The sequence below is a fragment of the Mustela nivalis genome (assembly GCF_964662115.1).
Source record: "Mustela nivalis genome assembly, chromosome: 10".
Lineage (NCBI taxonomy): Eukaryota > Metazoa > Chordata > Mammalia > Carnivora > Mustelidae > Mustela > Mustela nivalis.
This window is the reverse complement of record NC_139029.1, coordinates 56914095-56940529: the sequence shown is the minus strand read 5'-3', so window position 1 is coordinate 56940529 and position 26435 is coordinate 56914095. Positions and strand designations below refer to the sequence as shown.

Below are 26435 nucleotides of genomic sequence, written 5' to 3'. Positions count from 1 at the left end.
GGTGAAAGAATATATAAGATTAGACATATATTTACAAAATAATTAAACTACATGAATACAAGCAACTGCAAATCCGCAGTATGAATGTACTTAACCAATTAACCTCAACATCAAAGGATTTCCTCCTTCAGAACAAAGAAAGAATGAGGACAATCCATTCTGTTGGCCATTGACTCAAGATGCTTGTGCCATCTGGCTCATGGGCTTTGTCTTCATACACACAGGGAGAGCACATTGCAGTTCACGGGGCTTCTGTGTCTGTGAGGAAGATTATCTCTGAGTTTCCGCCCAGATAAAAACCCAATTGTTGCCTGTGCAAACCCTGCGCCTTTGCAGCCTCAAAGCTGGGCATACAGGTACAGACGTTTTTAGGTGAGCTAACAAAGTAACTGAATAACCATTCAGGCAATGAACCAAAATGGGCTTAATGGAGAGAAGGTAGGAAGTGAGGCAAACTAAGGACTAGATGAAGAACTTCAACATGGCTGTCTTTTGGACTTTCTGCTCGTCACTGGCATTTCTTTGATACGTGATTTTCAAAGCAGGTGTTATTCTTATTGCAATCACATTGTCACACTCCATTATGAGGAAGCAATTAAGCCCATAATAAGTTAAGAGGTGATGTTTTCTCCTTTTTTTTAATCTCACACAACTGTTGATTTGTTAGCTTTTGAAAAGAGATAGGAATTTTTCAATTACATCCTGCAAAATACCTTTTTTCATTCTGAGTGTTTGAAAAGCAAATGTATCTTGGATCCAGTGCTTTTGTGTTTACAAATCTGGATATGATTTAGTAAGCTTTAAAGAGATAGCAAACGCATAGTAAGGAAATCAGATTTACATAATTTTCTGCTTGCTTACAGAACACAGCAGTTGAGATTATCTTTTACATTTGGGAAGACTGTTTTAATATGATAAGATGAAATACCACCTACAGAACACTTGATCTTGCTAGTTTGACTTCTTAAAATAAATTATGGGCTGATTTGTCATAGTGACTTTTAACATAAATTGCTATTATAATCTAAAGCAGCAATTCTAAAGGAGACTGCTTTTTCACTTCATCTACATAAAAAGATTTAGGTTATTTCTACATTTATTCTTTCCTCTCTGCAAGTTATTTGCTGTAACTTTACATGGCAGGAACAACAAAAATCCATGCTTTGTTCATTCCATCCATTCTTCTATTCATACACGGTAAGTAGCAAATCACAGCTTAAATGGAGAATGGCACAGGTAAAAAAGTATGTTGGCTTTAACTTTTGTATATAAAAAAAAAATGTTTTTTTAGGGGAGCACGTGTGTGCTTTGTTCCCCACTGGAAACACAATTAGATTGCAAACTCAGGAAATAAGATGAGCCCAGGGCTTTACCTTTATCTTCTACACATTTATTCACTCACTTATCCATTCATTTGTTTATTTATTTACATATTCTTGCTGCTTCAATAGTTACTGTAAATAATGAGTGTTATAGTCCAAACATCTTTCAGCTGAAGGAGTGTGAATTGCTAGAAAAAGAGGAGGTTACACTAAGCCAAAGGACTCTAAAGTCTGACCCTCTTCTGCAATCAGGAGCCTCTGGGGAATGTTTGATGTTTTTCGTCCTGATTTTTGCTTTATGTTTTGTGAGCATTATGCTTGACTAAGCTTTCTGTCACTGTCTCTAAATTCTATTTGTCTACATTTGCCACGGTGCCTATTTTCTGTAGCATCTGTATTCATTATTTGACCACAAAGGAGTTAGAAAATAAGCATGGTTATGTGCTTACTAGGATTAGTTATTCATTGATAAGTGTTCAGATTCAGGCATTTTACATTTAAACAGTGGAAGGGGGGAAGTGCTCACAGGGCTTCTGGTCAAGCTTTTTTTCTGTACTGTGGATAGAGATTACATACATGTACATATTATCTCATTCAGGGCTCAGCATGAATTGGAGTAATCTTGGATTTATAAGTAGCTCACAATTATTTCCTTTCAACTGAAAGGAACAATAGAACTGACCCCCTGGAGTCTCTGATTGGAGGCTTTGTTTTTATTGTTTGCAAAGGTGAGGAAAGGTTTGTATAAAACACGGAGAACAGACAGAGTTTAGGATTGTAGAATGGCATCTAAACAAAAATTTGAAGTAAAGACAGACACATAGGTTCGAACAAAGATGTATTTGAAATTATAAGAGAAATTCTGTCCTGTCAAGGCTTCCCATGCTATATGTGCCCCCCACCCCCCACCCCGCTCCAGGAAGAACTCAAAATGCCACAAAACACCTTCTGGGAATTAAGAGCTCTTCTATGTGCTGCTCATTTGGTGCTTAGTCATTTCACCTTGATGTATCTTTTGGTCTTCCATTTCTAATTCGGACCTCTTTAAGCCTACATTTGCTCTCAACAGTTTGTGTGATGTGTCCCAGCGTGAAAGAAAATCACTGATTGCATTCATTTTCTATGGCTATGAAAGAATAGCCACAAATGTAGTGGTTTAGAGCAACACTTCTTAGCTCACGGTTCTAGAGATCTGAAGTGCCGTGTGGCTCAAAGGGATTCTCCATGGATGATCTCACAAGGCTGACATCAAGGTGTCTATGAGCTCTATGGAAGAGCCCAGGTTCAGGTTCATCAAGACTATTGTGAGGATTCAGAGGGCGCCTGGGTGGCTTAGTGGGTTAAGCCGCTGCCTTCGGTTCAGGTCATGATCTCCGGGTCCTGGGATCCAGTACCACATCGAGCTCTCTGCTCAGCAGGGAGCCTGCTTCCCTTCCTCTCTCTCTCTGCCTACTTGTGATCTCTCTCTCTCTCTGTCAAATAAATAAATAAATACATAAATAAATAAATAAATCTTGAATTTTAAAAAAAAAAAAAGAGGATTCAGTACCTTGTTGTAGTAAGGTTGAGGTCCTCATTTTCTTGCTGGCTGTCAGAGAGCTCACTGTTTCTAATGGTCACTTGCCTTCCTCAACACCTGGGCCCTTCTGTCCTCAGGCTGGCTCCCCCTTGGTGTCTTAATCCCAGATCTACTCTTTTGCCACTAGGGAAGAAAACTGTCTGCTTTCAGAACGACTCATGAGACTAGGGCAGGCCACCCAGATCATCTGTATGTTTTCAGGTCAACTGACTTTAATTACATCTCGAAAATTCTTTCACAGCAAAGCCTAGGTTAGTGTCTGATCAACTGGGAGATGGGGGAGTACCTGTAACCCCCTGGCAGTTCTGCACAGAGTAGATACTATAAAAATATCTCATAAATGAATTCACCAACACATGAATAAATGGTAAAAGAGACACTTTTAGAAGTCATATAACTCACCTTGCCAATTACTGATAGATAAAACTGAACTTCCAGGTGATTCGAATTTTATTTCACCAAAGTAAGTTATTTTTGGTCATTTACATTTTATCTAATAACCATGATTGAGTTGATGGATCACCTGAAGGCATTCCATTCTTTGTTTAACAAATGACAACAAATTTAAGAGACATTGTTTTTCTTTAAAGACCCAGTTATCAGTCTTGGGCCCACATTGCTTGCATAAACTGATTTATGCATCACAAAGCATGGTCACCAACATGACCAGTATAACCAGTAACCCTGTCCTAGAGATGGAAAAAAACCGAAGCTCACAGTACTTCAGTATTTTGTTGAAGGTCTTTAATTCTTTGTACTAAAAATTTTCTAAAAGCAATTAACTTTGAAAAAAAATATACATGGGGGAGGGAGTCATAATGATGTAATTAAAGAATTAAAAAAAAAACCCACTCTGGGCAGTCCTGTACATGCCTTGCCCAAATGTTTGGTAATTATAATGCAATTGTTATTCTACTCTATATTTAACACTGGAAATACAACTCCTCAGGAATTAAAATAGTAAGTTATCTGTGTCAAGTAGAAGAGTCTAGTTTGTCCAGCATTGTCTAACCAGCTGGAAAAGGACATCTCTCTGTTCTTTACCTACCAGGGAAATGATGACAAGGTGGTATCTTCAAACGAACAACATGCAATTAAATACCTTTAATTGGCAGCTAAGAAGTAGTGATTTGATTTTCCTTCCAGGATTTTCTAGTTTCTCCTTATTTAAAAAAAGCTTTTTCAATCTATTCTTTTCATGATTCAGTGATCTGGAGATTAAACCATGTGTACTGACTTGAGGTTTCATTTCTATAACTTCAACCCAAAAGCAACTCAATAGCGTAAAATTGAATGCATGAGTGAATGAATTGAAAATGAATTAATTGAGTATGCATTCAAAGATACATACTCAAAAGATACTGGAATTACTAGACTCGTGTAATTTAGTAAACATACCTGGGAATAGAAAAGGATTCCAAATATCCAATATGAAGAGATGTATTTGCAAGGCTCCAGGATGAGTATGCTTATGTTTCTGCTGATATTTTTAATCATAGGGTCTCCCTAGACCACTCTTTTCCCCCAACATTGTTTAAGTTTGAATATCTTTTCCAACACTCACTTTGCTGCTTCTCAGCCACTCCCTTTCACTTACAACATCCTTTTCATAATACGTCCACATCGTATTTCACTTCATTGTCAGCAAACAATATAAAGTAAGGCTTCCCGTGGGTTTTCTGTACCTGCTAAACCCAGATTTAGTCTGCAGTGGTTTTCATAGTTCTATAAATGACTTTGAACTTGACTGAGGACCCTATCCTTAGCACTGAACTGTGAGGTTTCACAGGAATTGTCACCTTGTTACTTATGAAATAAAAATGGCATTATGGCTGTCTTAAAGAAGAAAAACACTCACACAAAAACCATTATGACAAATTGAGGAATATTGAACTAGTCAATTTGTGCATTTCATTGAACATTCTGAACCATACAAATTTGAATGAAGCTTTCAATACACAAATAAGCCAGTTCTGTAACAATAGACACTGCCATTATATATCAGACATTATGCATAGTGCAACCAGCTGCATCAAAAAGATGGGGGAATTGGGATTTGTTTTCATTGTTAAATTGAAATCCAAGAAAAATTATTGTTGCTCTGTAATAAACAGGAATGCTGCTTAATGAAAAACTCTATTTGTATTATTGGTGAGTTTTCTGTTCCTAATTCAGACACGAGGATAAAGCTGCTCTATTACTCTTTATAAGCTGGTAGCTGCCATAATGCTTAAACTCATCAAAGGATCATCTTGTTCATATGTGAAGAATATCAGAAGAACAGTTTGAACAGGATAGACAAGAACTAGTTTAATATAGGAGGAGATTCTTGTAAGATTAGTAGGAACATGCATAGCGCTTACTGCTTCCTTTTTATATCCCTTTATCTTCAGGAAAAAAAGCGTAACAATGAGATATTAACATTTAATATCTTTTTCTCTTTCCAGTGAAGGGAGAAAATAATCATCTGTCTTTTCTAATTTTAAGATTAAAAGAAGTACATCCAAGTGCAGTTATATAGCCCAAACTTTTTTATAAAACATGTTTCTAAGAATACACAAGAAAGGAAGTGACTTCATGGTTGCTTTCCTTAAATCTTGCACATAAATTTACAGGGAATTTTAGAAATTCACATTTGACGATTAAAATGATGATAAATTTCCTTTTTAATTGTGACTATAATTAAGTTTAGTCTGAAATGGAAAATGCATATTAGAACACTGGCATTTAAATGTGGGTCTCTGATTTCACTAGCAATTCCTCTTAGGTATGGATATAATAGGAAAGTAGAAAAATGTTACTGCAATAAATTGACATGTTTGTACTTTCGTGGGATTTTTTGACACATTTGTTTTTACACTAGGCTTTGCTCTCTAAGAATCTATGGTTTCCTGTATTCTTTTTTCACTTTTTAAGTTTTCACATCTTGACTTCAAGCATAAATATTAAAAACAAACTACATTTTATGCAAAGGGGCCAAATTTGTTTATTTTCAAATTTCATGTGTACCTTTGAGAACCTCACAAATCAGGACAGTTTAGACATATATGCAAAATTTTATAGGTACCTATTGTTTTGATTCTAGGCAACATTCTCATTCTCCTTGATATAAACTAAAATTAACCACTCATAATAGATTCTAATATGAAAATTATCCAAATATCACTAATCTTTTTTATTAAATATTTTATTTATTATTTATTAATTTGAGAGAGAGAGAGAATGAGCAGGGGGAAGGAATGAGGGAGAAACAAACTCCCTGCTGAGCCCCAAGCAGGGCCCAAACCCAGGATCCTAGGTCATGACCTGAGCCAACAGCAACCACTTAACCAAATGAACCACCCAGGTGCCCTTCTAAATACCACTAATATTTAATCAAGAAATATTATGGGCTTTATATGATTGATGCATTTAAAAAAGTCCATGTGACTACATTATGAGATGTACATAAAACATACATTGACTATAGATCTTGGAAATTACTTCAGACATTTGATATTTAAAAAGATAATGATCACTTCTAACCTGTATATAGAAAAAACTCATTTTGTATTTTATTGGTTGAAATGACTAAACTGGTGCGTAACTGTTGGATCATTTACTAGACTATGAAATTATTTTGATACTATATTTAGGGACATTTTAAGATTCTATTTGTTATATTCAATATCAATAAGCAGTGAAAGGTATAGAAATCTGAAACAAGACACTAAACAAATGAATGTGGGCAGTGCAGTGTGCTAGATAGGATACCAAACTCAAAGTCCAGAGAACTGAGTTCATCCTGTCATAGGTACTCCCTCCCTAGATTTCAGTCCCTTCTGGCTTTAAAAGGGCAGAAGCCTGAAATGCCATTCTCTAACTAGATTTCTGATTTGATTATACATTGACAACAGAGAATAGAACCTCTCAAAGTTTCTTTTATCCCTAGAATTCTAATAATATATGACTTAGTGAAAATTAACCCTTTTCTTCTAGATAGTTTTGTTTCTACTTGACATTAAAATGTTCCTACTTTTTTGTTTCTACTTGACATTAAAACGAACAATTAGATTTTGTTCATCTTCGTATATTCAGCACTAACCACGATGCCTAACCCATAGTAGTGCCCATAGTATTCGTTGCATAAAGAATGTGATTACTGTTATAAAAGCCAGTTATTCCTAAGTTACTCATTTTCTGACTCACCTAAGATTAATGTTCCAGCTTGAGGGTTAAACATAAATATTTTGGTTAAGGATAGTAGAAAATAGTGCCAAAGTAGAGGCATCTCTAATGAACTAAATTTTGTCTAATGAAATAACAACCCTTCTCCTCGTGATATGTGATCAAAGAACTGTGAATATAAAATTATCAGCTGAGGGGCGCCTGGGTGGCTCAGTGGGTTAAGCGGCTGCCTTCGGCTCAGGTCATGATCTCAGAGTCCTGGGATCCAGTCCCGCATGGGGCTCTCTGCTCAGCAGAGCCTGCTTCCCTCTCTCTCTCTCTCTGGCTGACTCTCCGTCTACTTGTGATTTCTCTCTGTCAAATTAATAAATAAAATCTTTAAAAAAAAATTATCAGCTGATTGGGGCTCCTGGCGGGCTCAGTCTTTAGCTTAGCATCGGGCTCTTGGTTTCAGTTCGGGTCATGATCTCTGAGTCACAGGATCGGGCCCCAGGGCTGACTGCGCTCAGCAAGGAATCTGCTTCAAGACCCTTTCCCTCTGCCCCTCCCCTAGCTCACGCATGCGCGCTAGCTCTCTCTCAAATAACAATAAATCTTTTAAAAAATTATCAGCGGATAGACTGAAAAACTCACTAATGCAGTCCTAGGAAGCCGTATTTCTATTTGGTCAAAAACTCTTGAAAAATAATGTAAGTGGCTAAATCTATAATATCCATAAAATGAGGCAGAGGTAAGGGATTCTGAAGTATCACTTTAAAACATTTCCACTGCTCTTTTTAAAATACTTTTTCTGGTGTCCAGAAAAATTATGAGCCATATATTCTATTTTGGGAGAAGGAAGTTACTAAACATCCTAAAAATCAATATGAATCCAGATTGTGTAGTGTGTCCAGTGCTAGGATCACTATGCAAATGTACTGGTCTTTTTTCTTTTCATCCTTTGTGGGACCATCCTTTGGACTAAAATACCCTAACATCTGACTTTTGCATGCATGTCCCCAGGTTCCTTTCATAGGAGCTGTATTTCCCATTTTCCCATCTTACAAGTTGGATCACCTTAGGCAGAAAATGTAAGGCAGGCTGGAGCTTTGAAAAAAGAGCATTTCAAGGTTGTAGGGAGAGCAGTATTTTATAGTTAAAATCATAATAAAAATATAAGAACCATGGGTGCTTTTAAATATTTAAGAAATACAATAGGAGACAGAACTTTCATTAGGCAATGTTGCTGGTGTAGCAGAAACCAAAATGATAATAGTGTAAAACAGTGGGTAATATTCCTAGGATAAAATCTATGAGGAAAAAATCAGATTTAATTAAGATTTTAAGACCCCCTTTACATTATTATGGGTATGTGCCTGCTAAAAATGTAATTAATGCAGACCTCACAAAAGTGATGCTATAGAATTATCAAGACCCAGGAACCCAGGAAGAGTGGAGGCAAAGAGATAGGATAATTACTTTCAATCGATTTAATTATCCAAAACTAATTTATTGTACACCTACTATGCACGGAGCACTATATACTTGGGTGGGGCATATGAAAGTACCGCCCCCCAGACATGGTATTTATAACCTGTTGTTCTCTTCTTCATACAAGAGTGTTATCTTTGTGTGAATCCTCCCAAAATGAGTTGCTCACTTACAGGTGATTATTTTGGAAAGGAATTTCAAGGAACACTGGTAGGAGACTGGAACAAGTTAAACAGAGAAAGAGGGGAAACCTGTCCAAGAATGTGTTATTGAGCTGGTCCCTGCTATGGGTCACTAAGCTCCATCCCACTGGGAACCCTGTGAGGGGCCATGTGGAATGTATCTCAGAATTGTTTGCCCTGCATGCAGCTGGTTGTCATAGCAGCAGCCAAAGTAAAAAGGCAGGGAGAGGATGGAAGGCAAGATACAAAAGGTGTGTGAAACAAATACATTTTGCAAATGTATCTCTTGCGGAGATAAAAAGAGCAGTTATTCATTAAGCCCTTATTATGTGTGGTCATTGTGCTAGTCACTGGGGAAGGGGAAAAGAGAAGTAAAGAAAGATGAAAAAATCAAGGTCCCTGTGCTTTAGGAACTCGCAGTTTAGGCAAGGAGGTAAGTGAGAGAACAAGGCAGTGAGCAAGGACTTGGAATAGCAGTTGAGCCTCGAGGGAGGGAGCAAGTAATGGTTCAAAAGACCAAGTATGTTATCACAGAAGTAACCTTTGAACTAAGTCCTTAAGGAGAAGTAAAATCATGTGAGACTGAGACTAGAAATTTGGTAGGGGATTCCGAGTAGAAGAAATATGGACTGCAAGCCAGAGGAGTTAGAGTGCAGTTTGGTCAGAGCACTGTGATCTGCTTAGAGGAGTTATATACTGAGACTGTAGTCTAGCACACAGAATGGTATAGCAAATATAGTTATGTGCTCAGTGAGTATCTGTAAATACTCAAGCATTACTTGTGTAATGAGTGAATTTTCTTTTTTTTTTAAAGATTTTATTTATTTATTTATTTGTCAGAGAGAGAAAGAGCACAAGCAGGCAGAGTGGCAGGCAGAGGCAGAGAGAGACGCAGGCTCCTTGCTGAGCAAGGAGCCCAATGTGGGACTCGATCCCAGCACCCTGGGATCATGACCTGAGCCAAAGGCAGACACGTAACTGACTGAGCCATCCACGCACCCCTCATTTCAGATTTCAAAACCAGCTTGAATTTCTTCTAAAAGTTGATTGAGTTGCATTTGAGCTGGGCACTGACATATGGGCACTGTTCTAACATGTAGAGATGCAGAAAGCCATCCCAGATGAAGGAAGAGCATGAGCAAATGTACAAAGCCGCAAAGAGCCCTTCCCGCTTAGTGTGACCAGCGCAGCCCAGGGCAGACAGCAGCCAGGGTAGGACCGGAAAGGTAGCTTCGGGAAAGTTTCAGGAAAGGGTCTTGAATTCTATACAAAGTCGTTTGGATTTAATAAGGTTTCTTAAATAGCCGAAATATAATGGTAATGATTAGAGAATCATTGAGAATAACTGAAAATCAATCTGGAGCATAACAAGTGGAACAATTTAAGTAAATCAGAACTAGGGGGCCAGATAATCACTGACCTTTATTGCATTTGAAAAGCTGAGGAAAAAAAATTGGAAGGTAAATGTAATATTCCAAAGAATGAAAAAGATAATCAAACCTTATGAAATTCTTGATCCTTAATGCTGAAAGAGCCATGTTGTAGAATAACAAAAGAAGCTACTTTAAGATTATGTTCCCAACACAAAAGAGGAAAAAAATAAAATTGAAAAAATAAGAGAATCCAATCATTAAAGCTCCAGATTTAACCACTTACATAAAAAGTTAAATAATTTTACACCCACATATCCACACATATAAAATCTTAAAAACTCATTCAAGTTGCAAAAAATGTTTACCGGTTTTGCAATTTCTCCCACTTTTTACCACACTAGCAATGTCACATTGATGATACAGCTGATGGCAGTGACTATTAGTGACCTTAAGAACACAGCTGGGTTTCTATTTTTACTTCTGTAAAACCCTCTTTTCTTCAGCTAAATGATGCCTTAAAGGCCCAAACGAAAATCTATGTAGCCAAGGCGATTTGTATTGTATGTTTGTATATAAATTTCACAGAACAAAGCCAGCTTTGGAAACACATATACATACTCCCACACACATACACACACACACGTACTCCAAAATATGTAATGATACTTATATAGAAACCTGTTTTCAAACCAACCAAGAATAAATAACTAGGCTTTGCCCAAGTTCAAAGAAGCATTTAGGGCTATACAAAATTACCTCTCTAGGCAACACACTTCAAACCAGAGCTATTATAGATTCATGTAAATCACTTCTGGTCTGCTAAAAATGGAGTAAACAAACAAGCAAAAGATCCACACATTTAGAAGATATTGATGAACAATTCAGGCTCTGAAACTTTTTTCAATGACTATGAAGGACAGAAAAAAGGGCGCAGAGTTTGTTTCTATTTGGGTGATTGCTTACTTATTCTCTTTAGCTCAAATTAGAGGTAATAGTCTTGGAGAGTTTCATCTGGCTATTTGCAAGTAAAAGTATTTATCTACAAATAGGCAGATTTCTGAATATGAGTAATAACAAAAACAAACATATGTTTAAAATTCCTAATGTAGTTGATGCTGAGTACATAGGATTGTAGACTCTGAACTTTGGCAAATGGCCATTCATCAAGCAGAAAAGGATTCAAGGATGGTAGTCCACCAGAGAGATCGCTTAGGAGTTGCTAGGAATAAGCTGGTAGGAAATGCCATGAGTCAGAGAGAGAAAGGAATCATGTGACTTCTCTAGCCATTCTCCTCATTGTTTATAATATAAAATAAAGATACTTTCTGTGAAAATAGCTGTTTGACATTTTCATGTTTGTGAAGGCTCTTGTCTGTAGAAGATGTTGGAACTTCCTGAAGATAGGCATTCAGTGTTTGATCAAATGAAAAAATAAAGATCTAAAATGTGAGAATAAGTATCTCAATATAGATTTTCTATAACCTTGGGCCTTGATTTTGAAAAAAATAAAAGTATGCCAATGCACACTTGTTAGACTGTTTTTTTTTTTTTCTAAATAAGATATAAAAGAAAGCGGATAGGCAAGAATTCAAAGCTATTTACCGACTCCTACTTTCTCTCCCTAAATAACAAGTGAAGCTGGCTTTGCTAGAGGCTCATCAATGAAACCTTACCCTGCCAGACCAAGAATGGCATGAAAAGTACACCATGTTATGTTTACCTCTCTGTAGTCTAGGAAAACAGTCTATAGTACAATAAAGGTGTATTGAGTAAAAAGGAGTCTAAAAATCTAGATTCTTTTGTTAAACATCATTAGCCCTACCACATCATCACTATGCTACTCAGGCATTCCCAAGCCTAGAGCCTCAGGGAAGAATATCTTAAAGGGTCTATACAGTACAGGAGCATTGATAGCCACCCAAAAAAGCCTACCTCTGGAAATTACTGTGCCACTGGTGTGAGATGGTACATGAGAAGACAGGGTTTGTCTGTGCTGTGTCCTTAACACAGCGCATCCCACCTTAGGACCAACCTGGGCTCCTTGATTGCACAAGAAATAACACAAAAAGCAATAAGGAGGTGATGTCACCTGTGCTGAGACTTGTCTGCTTCTTCCAGACACCACAACCCAAAGTTGTACATTTAGTGGTAAAACATAACCCATTCTAGTACCCTTTCCTCCCCTAATCTCCCCCCAGAATTTAGGCAGAATTAAATGATGCAAAAAATCTGGGTGTGATCTGAATCTCGATATCCACTCCACCTGCTGATGGTGTTAAGGGGTGGGTATCGCTAACGAGGAGATTAAAATATCTTTTGAGCTAACGCCTCCCACAGTATGTAATGAAACAGAGTTGCACTGTCTTTTTAGATAGAATCAATGCTGCATAATTTCTCAGTAAACTAATGTGCAGTCTATTTTGAATCCACATTAATCACTCTCTTTTATAAGAAATCTAATCTAGGTGTAAATCATTCACTTCCCAGGTACAGGTTTTCTCAATAAAATGTAAGTTGAGGCCCGCTTTTTCTTACAGAAGCAGAGTTAATGTAACTAAAGTAACTCTACCTAAGATTTCAGCAAGAATTTTAAAAATATGACTCAAAGCTAGTTTAGTTAAACTTGAGTAATTTAAAGAAATTGCCTAGGCAAGTAATTGGTATTATACCAAAACTAAATATTTCACAGTTACATTTGCTTTTGCCTAAAAATAAAAACTGGAGCAATACAAGGGAAAACTGCCAAGACTGAAAATAATATGCAGCAGCTGTAAGTAATTGGGAGTGATAATCATAATTAGACAAGATGTAAGATGTGTGTTAAAACCCAGATTGGATCTTCCTGTTGACAAGTGGGAGAGTTCCCAACGGCCTGGACTCCACACCTAGCCCAGGCACTTCCGCTCCCGGCCTGAGAGCCCCAGAAAAAACAAACTCAACACTAGATGAGCCATGAAACCACACTCTAAATTCCATGTATCATGGGGGTGTGTGGGGAGAATGGGGTCATACTCCCTGGCCTCAAGGATTCTTCAAACCAGAGGAGACTGGACAATTATCGAGCAGCAAATAGCATTAATAAAAGTCCTTCAAAAGAAGCCAAGATAATGAAGAGAATAAATATGTTTGCAAGATAGACAAGTTTGTAAGACCAGAGAAACACTATTTAATCAAGTATAGATTAAGAGTGGGGTCAAATATTCTTGTTCCATGGGAAACATCTCAAGCTAAGAAGTAAGCTTTATGGGGGCAGGAGCAATTCCTCTTTTGCTCAGAGAATGACTCAGAGAATGCCTAGCACACAGCACACACTGAATTGGCCTAATAAGTGAGGGAATGAGATAGTACTCGAGGGAGTGCACATCCTGTGGCAGATGCTGTATTGGGTACTTCAAAAGTAGCGACACAGTTTACCTTTATGATAGCTTCTGAGATACACCAATCCTCATTTGCAGATGAAGATACTGAACTAAGCACAGTTAAGAAATGTGTCCAGGTTAGTCCAGCTAGAAAGACGTGGAACTAGACTTCAAACCAACATCATCGTCATCTGGATCCACAGTCCCCGGCTTATGCATATTTAAAAACTAGAATACCTTAAGCTTTACTAAGAAAGTGAATAGGATAACAATCCACTTTTTCTGTTGTCTTAAATTCTTACCTACAAGAGACACCAAAGAATAAAATGGTGAACATGAAAACATCTAACACAATACTCGAAGGCCATGTATTCTCTCTCTCTCTCAACTCTTTCAAATTCTTCACCCTTTTGTTTTCTTCCTCCTTTTTTTTTCTTTGTCCTTTTCTTCTCAATTCAAACTTCTTATCCTTTCTATATTCTTCTCCTTAAGACCAAAGACAATTAAACAGAGAGTAGGAAAGAAACACAGAACAGTTTTCCTCTCACATACTTTGTCTTCAGAGCAAGGAATCATAGGAACAGCTGTTGAAATAGGGGATTTTATCGAAGTTGTTTTGAATTAGACAAATGAATATTTAGGAGTATCTTCCCACATTTATTTCAACTGAAGTCTGTTGAACACATTTGATATAAGGTTTGGATGCACACGTTATAAAGATGAATATTCCATAACTTCAACATGCATATAGTCCGGTGGAAGAGAAATACATAACTTATTATAAGTTAAAAAGAAACTATTTCTGAAGTCAGATATAAATGGAGGACTAAAAATTCTTTTTTTTTTTTAAGATTTTATTTACTTATTTGAGAGAGAATGAGTAAGAGCATGAGAGAGAAGGTCAGAGGGAGAAGCAGACTCCCCAAGGATCTGGGAGCCCCAAGCGGGACTCGATCCTGGAAGTCCGGGATCATGACCGGAGGCGAAGGCAGCTGCTCAACCAACTGAGCCACCCAGGCACCCTGGAGGACTAAAAATTCTTAAAGAGATTAGGGGGGCCTCGTGGAGTAAATGGTATTTTAGATATCTAAGGATGAGTAGGACCTTGGTAGATAAAGAAGAACAAGAAGGAAAGGCATTCCGCCATTGTGCAAATGACAAGGAGTAAAGAAAATACCCTATGTGTTCAGAAAATGGCCTGTGTGAGTAGAGGTGAGAGTATGTATGAATCTGGATTAGTTGTCTAGAACCAGATAACAGAGGTCCCTGGGTGCTGAGCTATAGTGCTTTGGCTTTCGTAGCAGTAGGTAATGGAGACACTTGATGGTCTGTGATTAACACAGGCTTCTCCTCTTGCCTCCACTAGTATGATCTATTTTCTATTGAATAGCCAGGTGATCATTTAAAAATGTCAGCTGGACTCCTCTCCTCAGAATTCTCCTATGGAGATTTTGAATCAAATCCAAATTCTCACCATAGCTCCACTAAACCACTGATCATATGCCCTCGCCCTCCTAATTTTCTTTAGGATGAGTAGCAGTATGATATTCAGACGCAGCAAAAAACATGGCAGAGAATATACAACAGATCTGACCATGCCAGAGGCACCACTGCCTGTCTCCTAAGAAATCCAGGACTATATCTGAGGGGTATAGGTTCATCTAAACTTCCTTTCGTTTGCTGCAAGAGGATGGTGCTACGGAGTTTGATGCCTGCTCTTCCCCCTTATAATTGGCCTTATGATCTGTCTTCTTGCTCAAGTGCTGAAGGGAGGTACACTGACTCTATACAGGTCTTAGAAGGTCATAAGTCTAAAAGCATGGAGAGAAGAAAGACGGTAAAACAGTGATGAAAGACAATATTCTTCTGAAAAAAGAAGTCAAGTTATTGTGTCGCTTTATGTGCTTATTGTCAGATTGGGAAATGGATATGAAACTTATCATCACTCAATAAATATTTATTGAACACTTACCAAGTACCAGACTCTGTATTCTATAACAGTGATAAAAGACATATATAAAGAATCTTGGTTTGAAGATACTCTTGGCCTAGTGGGGAAAGACAGGTATGTAAACATGATGTGATGGATATGTAAACACGATATCAAATATGCCAAACTAATATGGCATGTGGGACTTTATAAAAACCTTTCTCTTTTTAAAGTGTATGATATTTGAACTGAGTCTTCAAGCTAATATCTAATAGTGAGCTATTATTTTCTTGAATTCTTAACATTTTTCTATAATTTCTTAAATAGCTGATTGAGATGCAACATGCCAAACAACTGGACCAATAGTACTGAGACCCCTAACTTTAGTACCTTTAACAAGTCACACACACTACAAATCCATAATAAATATCAGTCAAGGTTATATAATCAGACTAAGGTTATACAATAATAGGATATCCCAAGTAAAAGGACTACTATGCCCCCATTTTATGAAGTGAGATATATATGTACTAACATGTGTATATCATTGCATTTCTTAAAAAATACTTGTATTTTTATCTGCTGTCTGGACTACTTACCTGTCATGACTCCTTAGGAAGCCCTCCCATGTTTGTTCATTATCCTTACAATTATATATATCCTAACGATCCATACATGCCTTTTTATTTATACCTCCAACTATAACAAAACTTTCCTAAGAGAGGAGATTGAGTTTTATTTACCTGAGCCCATGTTCTATCTCCAGCACATGAAAGATGCTCAATATATACTTAAGGAGAATAAATCATGATACATGACTTAGCATTAGTTATCTGACCAAAAATTCCCTTGACTGACTTTACTCTTTGCTTTTTGGCTTCCTAATTATCAATAGCTATTCTACAGTCCATTTCCTATAATAATTGCAGTCTAATGATGCAGCAACAGGTTCCTATTTTATTTTGGGACTAATGGAGTATTGCATCTACAAACAACTAAGGAGTACAATGGAAAAAAGATATAGTTAAAAAGCATTATTTAATCTTAAATATATTACTGACATATCTTTCTCATGTCTAAGACAATAGGAGGCTGAGTAGAAGATAAAGGTGCACTGGGGGAAGAGGTGGAGTATATGGAATTAAGAAACAAAAGGACCATCCCTATCTTATTAGGTAGTATATATTCCCAGTGGCTGGCACCTAATTCAATTAGTATTTCTAAATGACTGAAAGATGATGTATTGTAGATTCTCTGGCCTATATGCAAGTGACTTGCTTCAGAGGAGATTTCATTTTGTAAAAGAGAAATACTCCTTTTAACTCTGATCATTTCATTTGTTTAATGGAATCATTCATTCAAGAGACATTTCTTGAGCATCTACTTTGCCACTCTCAGTGCATGGAAACACAAAGATAAATAAAACAGGACCTAGGAGGGCTCACAGTCTAGTGGGATAAATAGATATGTATATGAATATTTGCAATGTAGTATGATAGTTCTATAAAAAGAAATAAACATGGGTGGTCTAATGACACAATAGGGTTATCTGCTCAGCTTGCTGAAAGAGGGGGAGGGGATTCAGGAGAGATTGCCTCAAAAATGCCCTTTAAAGGATGGATAAGGAGTTTTCATGGTTCTTTCTACTTTACCCACTTACTGTACTATTTAATTTGTCATGATAATAAAAATTTTATCTTTGCTTTGTATGCCTGGCTTTTAAGATCTATTTCTTATTTATGAAATCATTTTATATGCTTTGCTTATTATTAGTCCTTTACTATTAGTCTGGTTTTATTGCATTCAAGATTCTTAAAAAAACAACAGCAAAATAACTCTTCAGTAGCTGTCATTGAGAAGGTAACAGACCAATTAAATATTTATTTATGTTTTAAAAAACAAAACACCTTTCTAGGTCTTGAACAAGAGAAAATAATTTAAGGAGCTTCATGGTTTTAAATTAGACGTCTTATATAACAGGACTTCAAAAGCTATGGGCTCAACAATAGGCTTCTTTTCTTCACCATCTTCTCATTTTTTAAAAACTCTTTTGTGATGCGAATAGAAGCATTAAATAGTGCATTTTGCTCTGTGTTTACTAAAGAGTAGTAGTCTCAGTCGTTGAACTATATTCACCTGTACCCAACAAGTGTACCGTCAAGGAAACTTTCCTCTGCATAGATGAATGCATCTTTCATCCCCTATAATTTCTTAGAGATATAAACAACGCAATTTATTCTTCTTGTAATATGGAAATATAGTCATTGGTGAAAGTTTCATTAACAACTATCTTCTGGTAATTTAAACTCTGTGTGACTAAAACTGCTCCTGAAATTCAGTTATGGATTTGGGAGTGAAGTAGTATATTTATTTTATTACATGATTCATTTTCTATTAGGTAACGTTGTTTGAAATCCAGGTTTTATTACGGGAGGGTAGTTAAATGTATGTTGGTGGGGGTTTTATTATTACTGTTATTTTTATGATGGTAAATGAGAATCGGTCTCAACCAAAGCTGAGCATGCCTGTAACATTCAATTTCTGGAACACGGTGTAATTCACGTTCCAAGAGGCAATTGTCCTCTTGTGAAATGAAGTGGAATCCATTCAGTAGATTCCCAAAATATTCCAAGCTTTGGTGAATCTCTAGGTGAAATCTCTTAGTGAAAATTTAACTTGACGCTTGGCCAAGTACTACATAATCTTCTCTATGTATGAAACTGTGATCTTTCCAATTTAAAAGTAATCATATGATTCAACAGCTCCAAATTCTTTAAAATCTCCTTCAGTATAAAAAAATAAATTCTTTTTCCTTAGAGTTGGGGTCATGTTTTATCTGCCTAGAGTTCTAGTTTCAGTTTCCTCAACTCCAAGCCTCGAATTTCATGGTCCGGCAAGACTCATCTGCTAGAATATAGGCCATGCTCTCTTCTTTCTTCATACCTTTGAATAAATTGTTTCCTCTGCCCAAATGACTGTCCCCTTTAGTCAAACTCTCTGTGAAATCATCCCTCCCTTGCCCAGGCAGATTTAGATACAGAATTTTCTGTGTGGCTCCAGTTTATACATCTAATACTCCTTAGATTATATTATAATTGCTTCAATATCTTTCTTCACCTAATCCCCCACCTCCCCCCACAAAAAGATTTTGAAAGAGAGAATCTCTTGTTTTTCTAACATTCAGTGCAGTATTTGATCAATAACAAAGATGCACAAATATATGTATGTGTATATGTATGCTATCCCTCGTATGTGACATCTAAAAAAGCTGAACTTGTGAAAACAGAGCTAAATGGTGGTTACCAGAGTCTGGGGAGGGCAATCGGGGAGATGTTGTTTAAGTGTACAAATTTAGTACTAGTAGGTAAATGGCTGCTGGAGAACTAACGCACAGCACAGTGATTATAGACAACAATACTGTCTGGATTATAACCTCCAAAGTTGCTACAAAACTAGATTCTAATTGTTTCCATCACAGAAGAGAAATGATAATTATGTGATGTGATAGAGTTGTTAGCCGATGCTGTGGTGGTAATCGTGATCGTATTGCAATTCACAAATGTAGCAAATCAACACTGTTGTACTCCTTAAACTTACACAGTGTTATAGGTCAATTATATATCCCAACAAAAATAAATGTTAAAAAATATATGCATGAACTACATATTATCCACTAATCCAAAAATTTACAATGTGTATAAAAGGAATAATAATGTTAGCTGTTGTTTAGTGACCACATAGCCTGTGTCCAGCCCAGTGCAGTGGGCTGTATGTGCTTCATCTCCAATTCTCACTGCAGCCCGGCCAGGTGGCTTATCTTATTCCCCTCTTGCCCTTGAGAAAACTGAAGCTCGGAGCCGTTACTTGAATAGGCCACACATTGTCCTATAGCAGAACCAGATGTGAAGCTAAGTCTGTCTGACTCCAATGCCAGTGCTCTCCCCAGTACAGCCAGCTGCCTTTTGATTATTGTTAAGATCCTGAAAGACACAAATTAGATTTTGATTTAATCTTTTCCATTTCTTTCCAGCTCCAAGTACAGCCCAGTATGGAATTACCGGGAGCGCTGACGTTCTTTTCTCCTGCTGGTACCTTGTGTTGACACTGTCCTCTTTCACCAGCATATTCTACCTGAAGAATGCCATTCTACAATAAATTTAAAGACCCATAAAAGGCTTTTAAGGATTCTCTGAAAGTGCTGATGGCTGGATCCAATCTGGTACAGTTTGTTAAAAGCAGCGTGGGATATAATCAGCAGTGCTTACATGGGGATGATCGCCTTCTGTAGAATTGCTCATTATGTAAATACTTTAATTCTACTCTTTTTTTGATTAGCTACATTACCTTGTGAAGCAGTACACATTGTCCTTTTTTTAAGACGTGAAAGCTCTGAAATTACTTTTAGAGGATATTAATTGTGATTTCATGTTTGTAATCTACAACTTTTCAAAAGCATTCAGTCATGGTCTGCTAGGTTGCAGGCTGTAGTTTACAAAAACGAATATTGCAGTGAATATGTGATTCTTTAAGGCTGCAATACAAGCATTCATTTCCCTGTTTCAATAGGAGTCAATCCACATTTACAAAGATGCATTTTTTTCTTTTTTGATAAAAAAGCAAATAATATTGCCTTCAGATCATTTCTTCAAAATATAACTAACACATATCTAGATTTTTCTGCTCGCATGATATTCAGGTTTCAGGAATGAGCCTTGTAATATAACTGGCTGTGCAGCTCTGCTTCTCTTCCCTGTAAGTTCAGCATGGGTGTGCCTTCATATAAAATAATTTTTCTCTTCATCTCCGACTAATAACATGTTTTACCAAATCCTACAATTTGAAAGCAAAATAAACCACAAGATAAAGTCGGACTATATCCTATCTCTCAAGAACGAAGGAGCTGTTAGACTCTAAAAATCTCATCCCTCCTTACCCATGGGGTGTGAGGATTTTGCCCCATATAAACTCAGTTGTGTAATGAAAATAATGTAATTAATATAGTGCAGGTAAATTTATTACAATATGTATTCTTGTAGTTGTAGTTGAATGTTGGATCCTCTTTGGGAAATAATTCCCTTCTAAATGACAGCACGGTCCATCCGAGAAATTGCCTAACAATACTACATCCTTTCCTTTCACTATTCCAAGCCAAAATTTTTAAGATGGCTTGTCTGAAAGAACACAAAGTCTGATCACCTAAGATTACATGAGTTGGTGAGCACACCAGATTCATTTGGCTCTGAGGCAGGTAAGTGGGTGTGGTAGATACAGTGCTCCTGCAGACAGGGGCATTTTGCATATTTTCCACCTGAAAACATCACTCACTTGATAGTTGGGAATGAATGTTGTATAAAAGAAAAATTTCCAAAATACATTGTATCAAATATTCTGTGCTGGCATGCAGCAGATCAATCCCTGAAATAACTAATTCTGTAATAAAATCTTTCTCTGGAGCCATGTCAGTTCAAACAAGCAAGGCCAAAAAACAAACCACACCACCAAAATTACCATGCTTTATTTCTTCTTACATGATATTTGTAAGATGTGATCTAATGAAGACAAGACACCAGTGATTAGAATATCTTAAGATTATATTAATTATTAAATTATCATGGATATTTGTTTCTATCATAAAGAATGAAAACTACATTTTTAAATGAAAATAGTGTTACTCTAAAGTATTATGTTAGGAGAGTATTTTGATGGTTTTACTCTTTACTAAAGAACGACCTTAGTCTTGAAAGCCATTTTCCAAGTTTGATGAAATTACCAGTTTCACTGCGGAGACAGATTTCCACAAATAGTTCCCTTCTGCAAGTCATACTAATCACAAAAAAGCTACTAATAAAGTTAGATACAGGATATTTCATGGCGTGTGTATATCCTTAAGACATCTAATATTTTGCCCCAAAAGAAATGGCTTCAAAATCATGAATTTTTTTTCGAGTAAAGCTTAGCCCTGAAGTACACCATAAATCTATTTTAATTAGAAAAAAGCAAATCCTAAATGAGGAGACATAAATATACAGTGCTTCCACAAAATGGCAATAATACGGCATAACGCTATTAAATTTACTCACTATAATAATTCATTATGTTATTTTGACTGATGTATTAAAAACTTTTTTAACACACATGACATTTTAATTTTGATTATTATTGATTTGCTTATTTAAAATATTCTTTGTGGAATTGGTGAGTAAACTATATATATATATGTATTGTTTTTGTATTGCAGCTTTAAAGTGGCACACTCCATAATAATCTACTTACTAGAAATAGTGGTGCTACCACAAAAGTGTTAACCATCAGTACCATTGTTTGGGAGAAAGAAACAGATCAAGAATGCATATTATACAGTGACCGCTTTCCTAGAGTTAAAGATACCTCCTCTTTGTAAGGTTTGTAGGGTAAATGTGAGGTAAATCAAGGTATAAACTATGGATGAACCAAATAATTAGTTCAAAGTGTTGTCATGATTCCGAATTTGTGGAGTCTGGTGTTTTTCCCATAGAATGTGACAGAAGTACAGTCATAGCCCAGTAGCTATATGTATTTGCCTTTATGTTAGAAGAGAATTTCTTGAGTGACATTTTAAATAGAGGAGGTATTCACTATGTTTTTCTGTATCACAGCAGCATTCCTAGTCCTTAGGCCCCTGAACAGAGTGAAACCATGAGTATTTATGAGTTCAATATTGTTCAAATAAGGCTACAGTATTTGCTTTTTTGTGTGAATGTATGCATATAATGTTCAAGTAGATGATTTTACATTTATAGACATATGAAATGTCTGATTATTCCATTTTATCAGTCCTGACTGTACAAGATTGTTGCAATTTCAGAATAGCAGTTTTATGAAATTGATTTATCTTTTGATCTAAAACAATTTTTTTAGCTATTCATTTCAGCGTTTTATTTCCACAAGTTCCATTTGTGGGACTCCTTTTGTTGCCCCTAGTTTTGTTTTGGTTTTTTTTTTTTTTTTTTTGAAAGAAAAATAAAAAGCAGTTGAAGAAAGAGAGTGGAAAGAAGAGAAAAAGACAGAAAAGAGTGGTGATAAAGAGAGAGGGGGGAAATGTAGGAAGGAAGGACAAAAGGAAGGAAGGGAGGGAGGAAGAAAGGGAGAGAGGGAAGAACAGAACATTAGGGTAGTTGACTTAATTCATTTGCATTCTTGGTTTAACTGCCAGTGGTGTAATTATGTTTTACAATGATCCCATTCGAAACATAAGTCCTGTGACACCATTAAGTTCCTATTATGCAGCAATTATATAATGAAAAGTACTGCCCAAATTATAGTATTGTGTTTTTTGGGAAACACTAAAAGATTCGAGAGAGAATGTCAAACTTAAATCCACTTTTGGGGGTGTTTAAAATTTAAGTGAAAAATTAATGCTTCGTCATAACATTCAAGCTATATCTAGAAAGTAGACTGGAGAACTAAGAAAATTACCCAGGTAATTCAGAACAAAAAAGAAATTTCATATATATATATATATATATATATATATATATATATACCCCAATGTGTGAACTCAGAAAACTCTGAGAAATTTATCAAAGCCAATCATCTATATTGATCAAATTTACTGAAAAATTGTTAATTTATCCATTGTGCTTAGCTTTGTGACAGCCAAAAGTTACCTATTTAATCTTTTCAATAAAAATTGTTTTTTGAAATTCAGAAATGATTTAAAAAGAGGTCAGGTTTTTAACTATTTATTGAAGTATGTGGATGTACAGTATTTCAATAGATATGAATATGAATAAATGGTATGCCTTAAGATCCTTTGAATATGTATTTACTTTAAAGACTGGAAAAAGCCCTTCCTGTCTTTTAGTAAAACATCCATATTTCATAATCTGATGTAAAATATGTTGTACTGTTTCCAATAGGTGAATATAAAGTCAGTTTATCAATTAAAATATGTATTTGACTCATTTAAAAGCTTTATTAGTTTGAGAGAAAAAGGAAGAAATAATAATTTAAATGTACTTCTGTTATTCCCTTCTCTATTTTCTGCTGCATTCACCATACTAAACTCACATCTTTCAGGTGCTCCAAAACAATACAAGGTGAAAATATTAGATACTACAATTTCAAAGGGCTCCATAATGTAGTCTTTTTCTCTGTTGCTGATTCCCAGAAGGTTTCACAAGTTGAACTACATCTAGCCTAAAGAAGCAATTTTTTGGAAAGACTTAACTATCCATTATTTAGGGTTCTCACCTGCCGAAATGCAACAAAGTTAGCCACAGAGACTGCTGATAAAATCCTGTTGGTTTTTATAGGTCAAGCACCCAAAAACTCAAATACCTCTATGATTCAGGCATATAATATAATTTCGTAAGACCGCTGGGTATAAAATGGAGAGGACGTACTCCACCACAAGGCATTCGGATATGACTTCCTTAAAAACACCCTGCTTCCCAAATAAAACACCATTTGGCTGAGAGCCCTTAGTTTGTGACTGCTATAAAATCCAAGTGAAAGACACCCCAAATGAATGATTTAAGCCCTCTTCTCCAAATCTGTCCATCTACAATGGTCAACTAAATGAAAAGGAATGGTATGGTAGATTAAAACCACAAACCATGATAAATATCCATGCTTGGTGTAATAAGCTCTTTTGAAATATGGGTGTCATTACTATTCTGGGAAAACAATATCTACTAATCTCTTCTCCCAAAATGAAAACACGTTAATAAACATCTGATTTTCCCACTGGTTTATCACTTCTCCCTGTGTAACTTCTGTCCTGCTATCAATTGCATGGGAATAGAAACATCCAGTCTCAGACCCTGAGAGGTAGCACATGAAGCAGAGCTCTTGTGTCTCTGAACATGTTAGGTCAAAACACAGATACTTCAAAATGACATCCAGGTGTTTGGAAAATAATCACTTGCTTTAGCCTGTTAGGCAGACATTTAAGAATGTTAAGAGAAAAATTTCTAAGAATAATTCATTCAAGATAATGGCATTCAATCCAACCACCAGAGAGTTGATGCACTCTTTCTGAACTTCCCAAGAAGCATATGCCTTCACATTCACATGCACTTCTAATAATTCTAAATTCACTGAAAATATTTAAGAATTGACATCTCTCGTGGAAGGAATAAAATTTGGCAAATGAATCACATAAATACTTGCCAGTCTTCCTGGAGAGGAAGAAAGAAAAAAGTTTTTAGTCTTCCCCCTGAATCTCTGCCCACAGTCATCTTAAAGTTAGCACAACTCACTCAATGTCTTCAGTCTAAGCAATGTGCTCCACCTCAGAGACTGGCAGCTAGAATTACTAGTGGCAGCTAGAATTACTCCTGAAAGGTCACAACTATCTCTACCATGCATTTTACAATGGCAAGGCACTCTAGCAGACATTGCTACTTTGACTTTCACAGTTCTTTAAAGCATTATTATTGTCAGTGTTGATGATGAAAACAGATTCAGAAACCTTAAGTCACTTTCTAAAGATTGCACTTCTACTAAATGGCAGATAAAAAGCAAATAGGCAATGTAAAATACTCCGAAGTTGTTTCTATTTCCATTAATTTTCTTAGGAAGAGGAGAAGGAGGTGATCATATTACTAGCTTCACAAACAACTATATGTATAGTTATATTTATAAATAAGTAATTTTGTTTATATATTTTTTTTCTTCATGCTATCCTTTTATTTTCCAATGCTTCCAATGCTTCCAGAGCATATGTGGTTTAAAGGCAAATCACATTTTATACCTCATCTAAAACTTTTGGGACGTAGAACATAGAATATAATTGAATACATAGAATTAAATTGCCTTTGACACAAAGACCTGATTAATATTGGAATATTGGATCCATCACAGCAAATACATATATTTGCCATAATCATGTGTGTGTGTGTGTGTGTGTGTGTGTGTGTGTAGCATTTTGTAAAAGACCTGCCAAGTTTTGGATAATCCATTATATCCCAGAATTCTTAGGAAAATGGAGACCAGAAAAATATATATTTTTAATTTACAATAGAATACTGATTTTAGTCTTGAATTATGTTGTTTGGGCTAGTTTATGTCAAAATACTAATTATATGTACATCTGTTTGTGCTGGTGCCGTAGGGAACAAAAGGGAGAATATAATTTTAGAAGTTAAACTATGTACAACCTAAGGAATACATTTGTATTTTATTGCCAAAATATAAACATAACACAAATCTTGTGGACTTCACTTTAGTCAGAAAAAAAAATGAAAAGCAGGACTTTCATACACATATAAAATGAACACATTAATAATTAATAAGGGACCGAGTAAGAGGCTACAACCAGATAAAAGGACATTCCAAAGAATAGACACATTGATAGATCAAGAATATTGAAATTAATATGCTAATGGAGGCAAAGCTGACTTTTTCCAAAGTAAGGAGGAGTAATTCAATTCATCCAATTGAATCTTTAACCAAGAGAATTTATTTACATGTCTACAGACAAGAAATATTTTGCCTTAGCATCACTTAGATACAACTTGTAAAACAGTTCAAATGCAGTGAAAAATAGACTCCTATGGAATCAGAATCAGGTAATCTGTAAAGGTGCTTTAAACAATGCATTGGCTTTTCACCGCAAAACAAATTTTTCCCTAAAATAATGAGATGTAAAAAATCTTTAAAACAGTTGAATTAAATGAAATGTCAATATTTTGAGGTTTGATAATATATTCTCTATTGTAATGACACAGTAAAAAAATTATCTATATAGTTAATATACTACATTCTCTATATTCTTAATTACTCATTTTCTTCCTATACCACACATCTTTACCTAACAGTTTGGGACATATAGAAGGTGAAGTAAACAATTAAACATAACAAGAACCACCTTGCTTCAAGAACCTACCTTGTTGAAAATGAACATATTTTGGACACTTGTTAAAAGAAAAAATATTTTTGTTGTTTGGAAGGAGGGCATTTAATTTGTGGCATAACAGGAATTTTACATCAACACAATAAGCCAAACAAAGTATCAGTTGAGATAACAATATTTTATCAACCAAACACAATGATAATGGTGAAGACATTG

General features: G+C 35.9%; 1 protein-coding gene across 1 annotated transcript in view; it reads left to right on the top strand.

Moving 5' to 3' along the window:
* The window catches only part of NEGR1 (neuronal growth regulator 1), an 848329-nt gene extending 825019 nt beyond the window's left edge, over window positions 1-23310 (top strand). The window contains exon 7 of the mRNA XM_082688561.1: window positions 19413-23310. Within this exon, the coding sequence (XP_082544687.1) occupies window positions 19413-19537 (125 nt within the window). The 3' untranslated portion in view covers window positions 19538-23310. The remainder of the gene's footprint in view (window positions 1-19412) is intronic.
* The last annotated feature ends 3125 nt before the right edge of the window (window positions 23311-26435 follow it).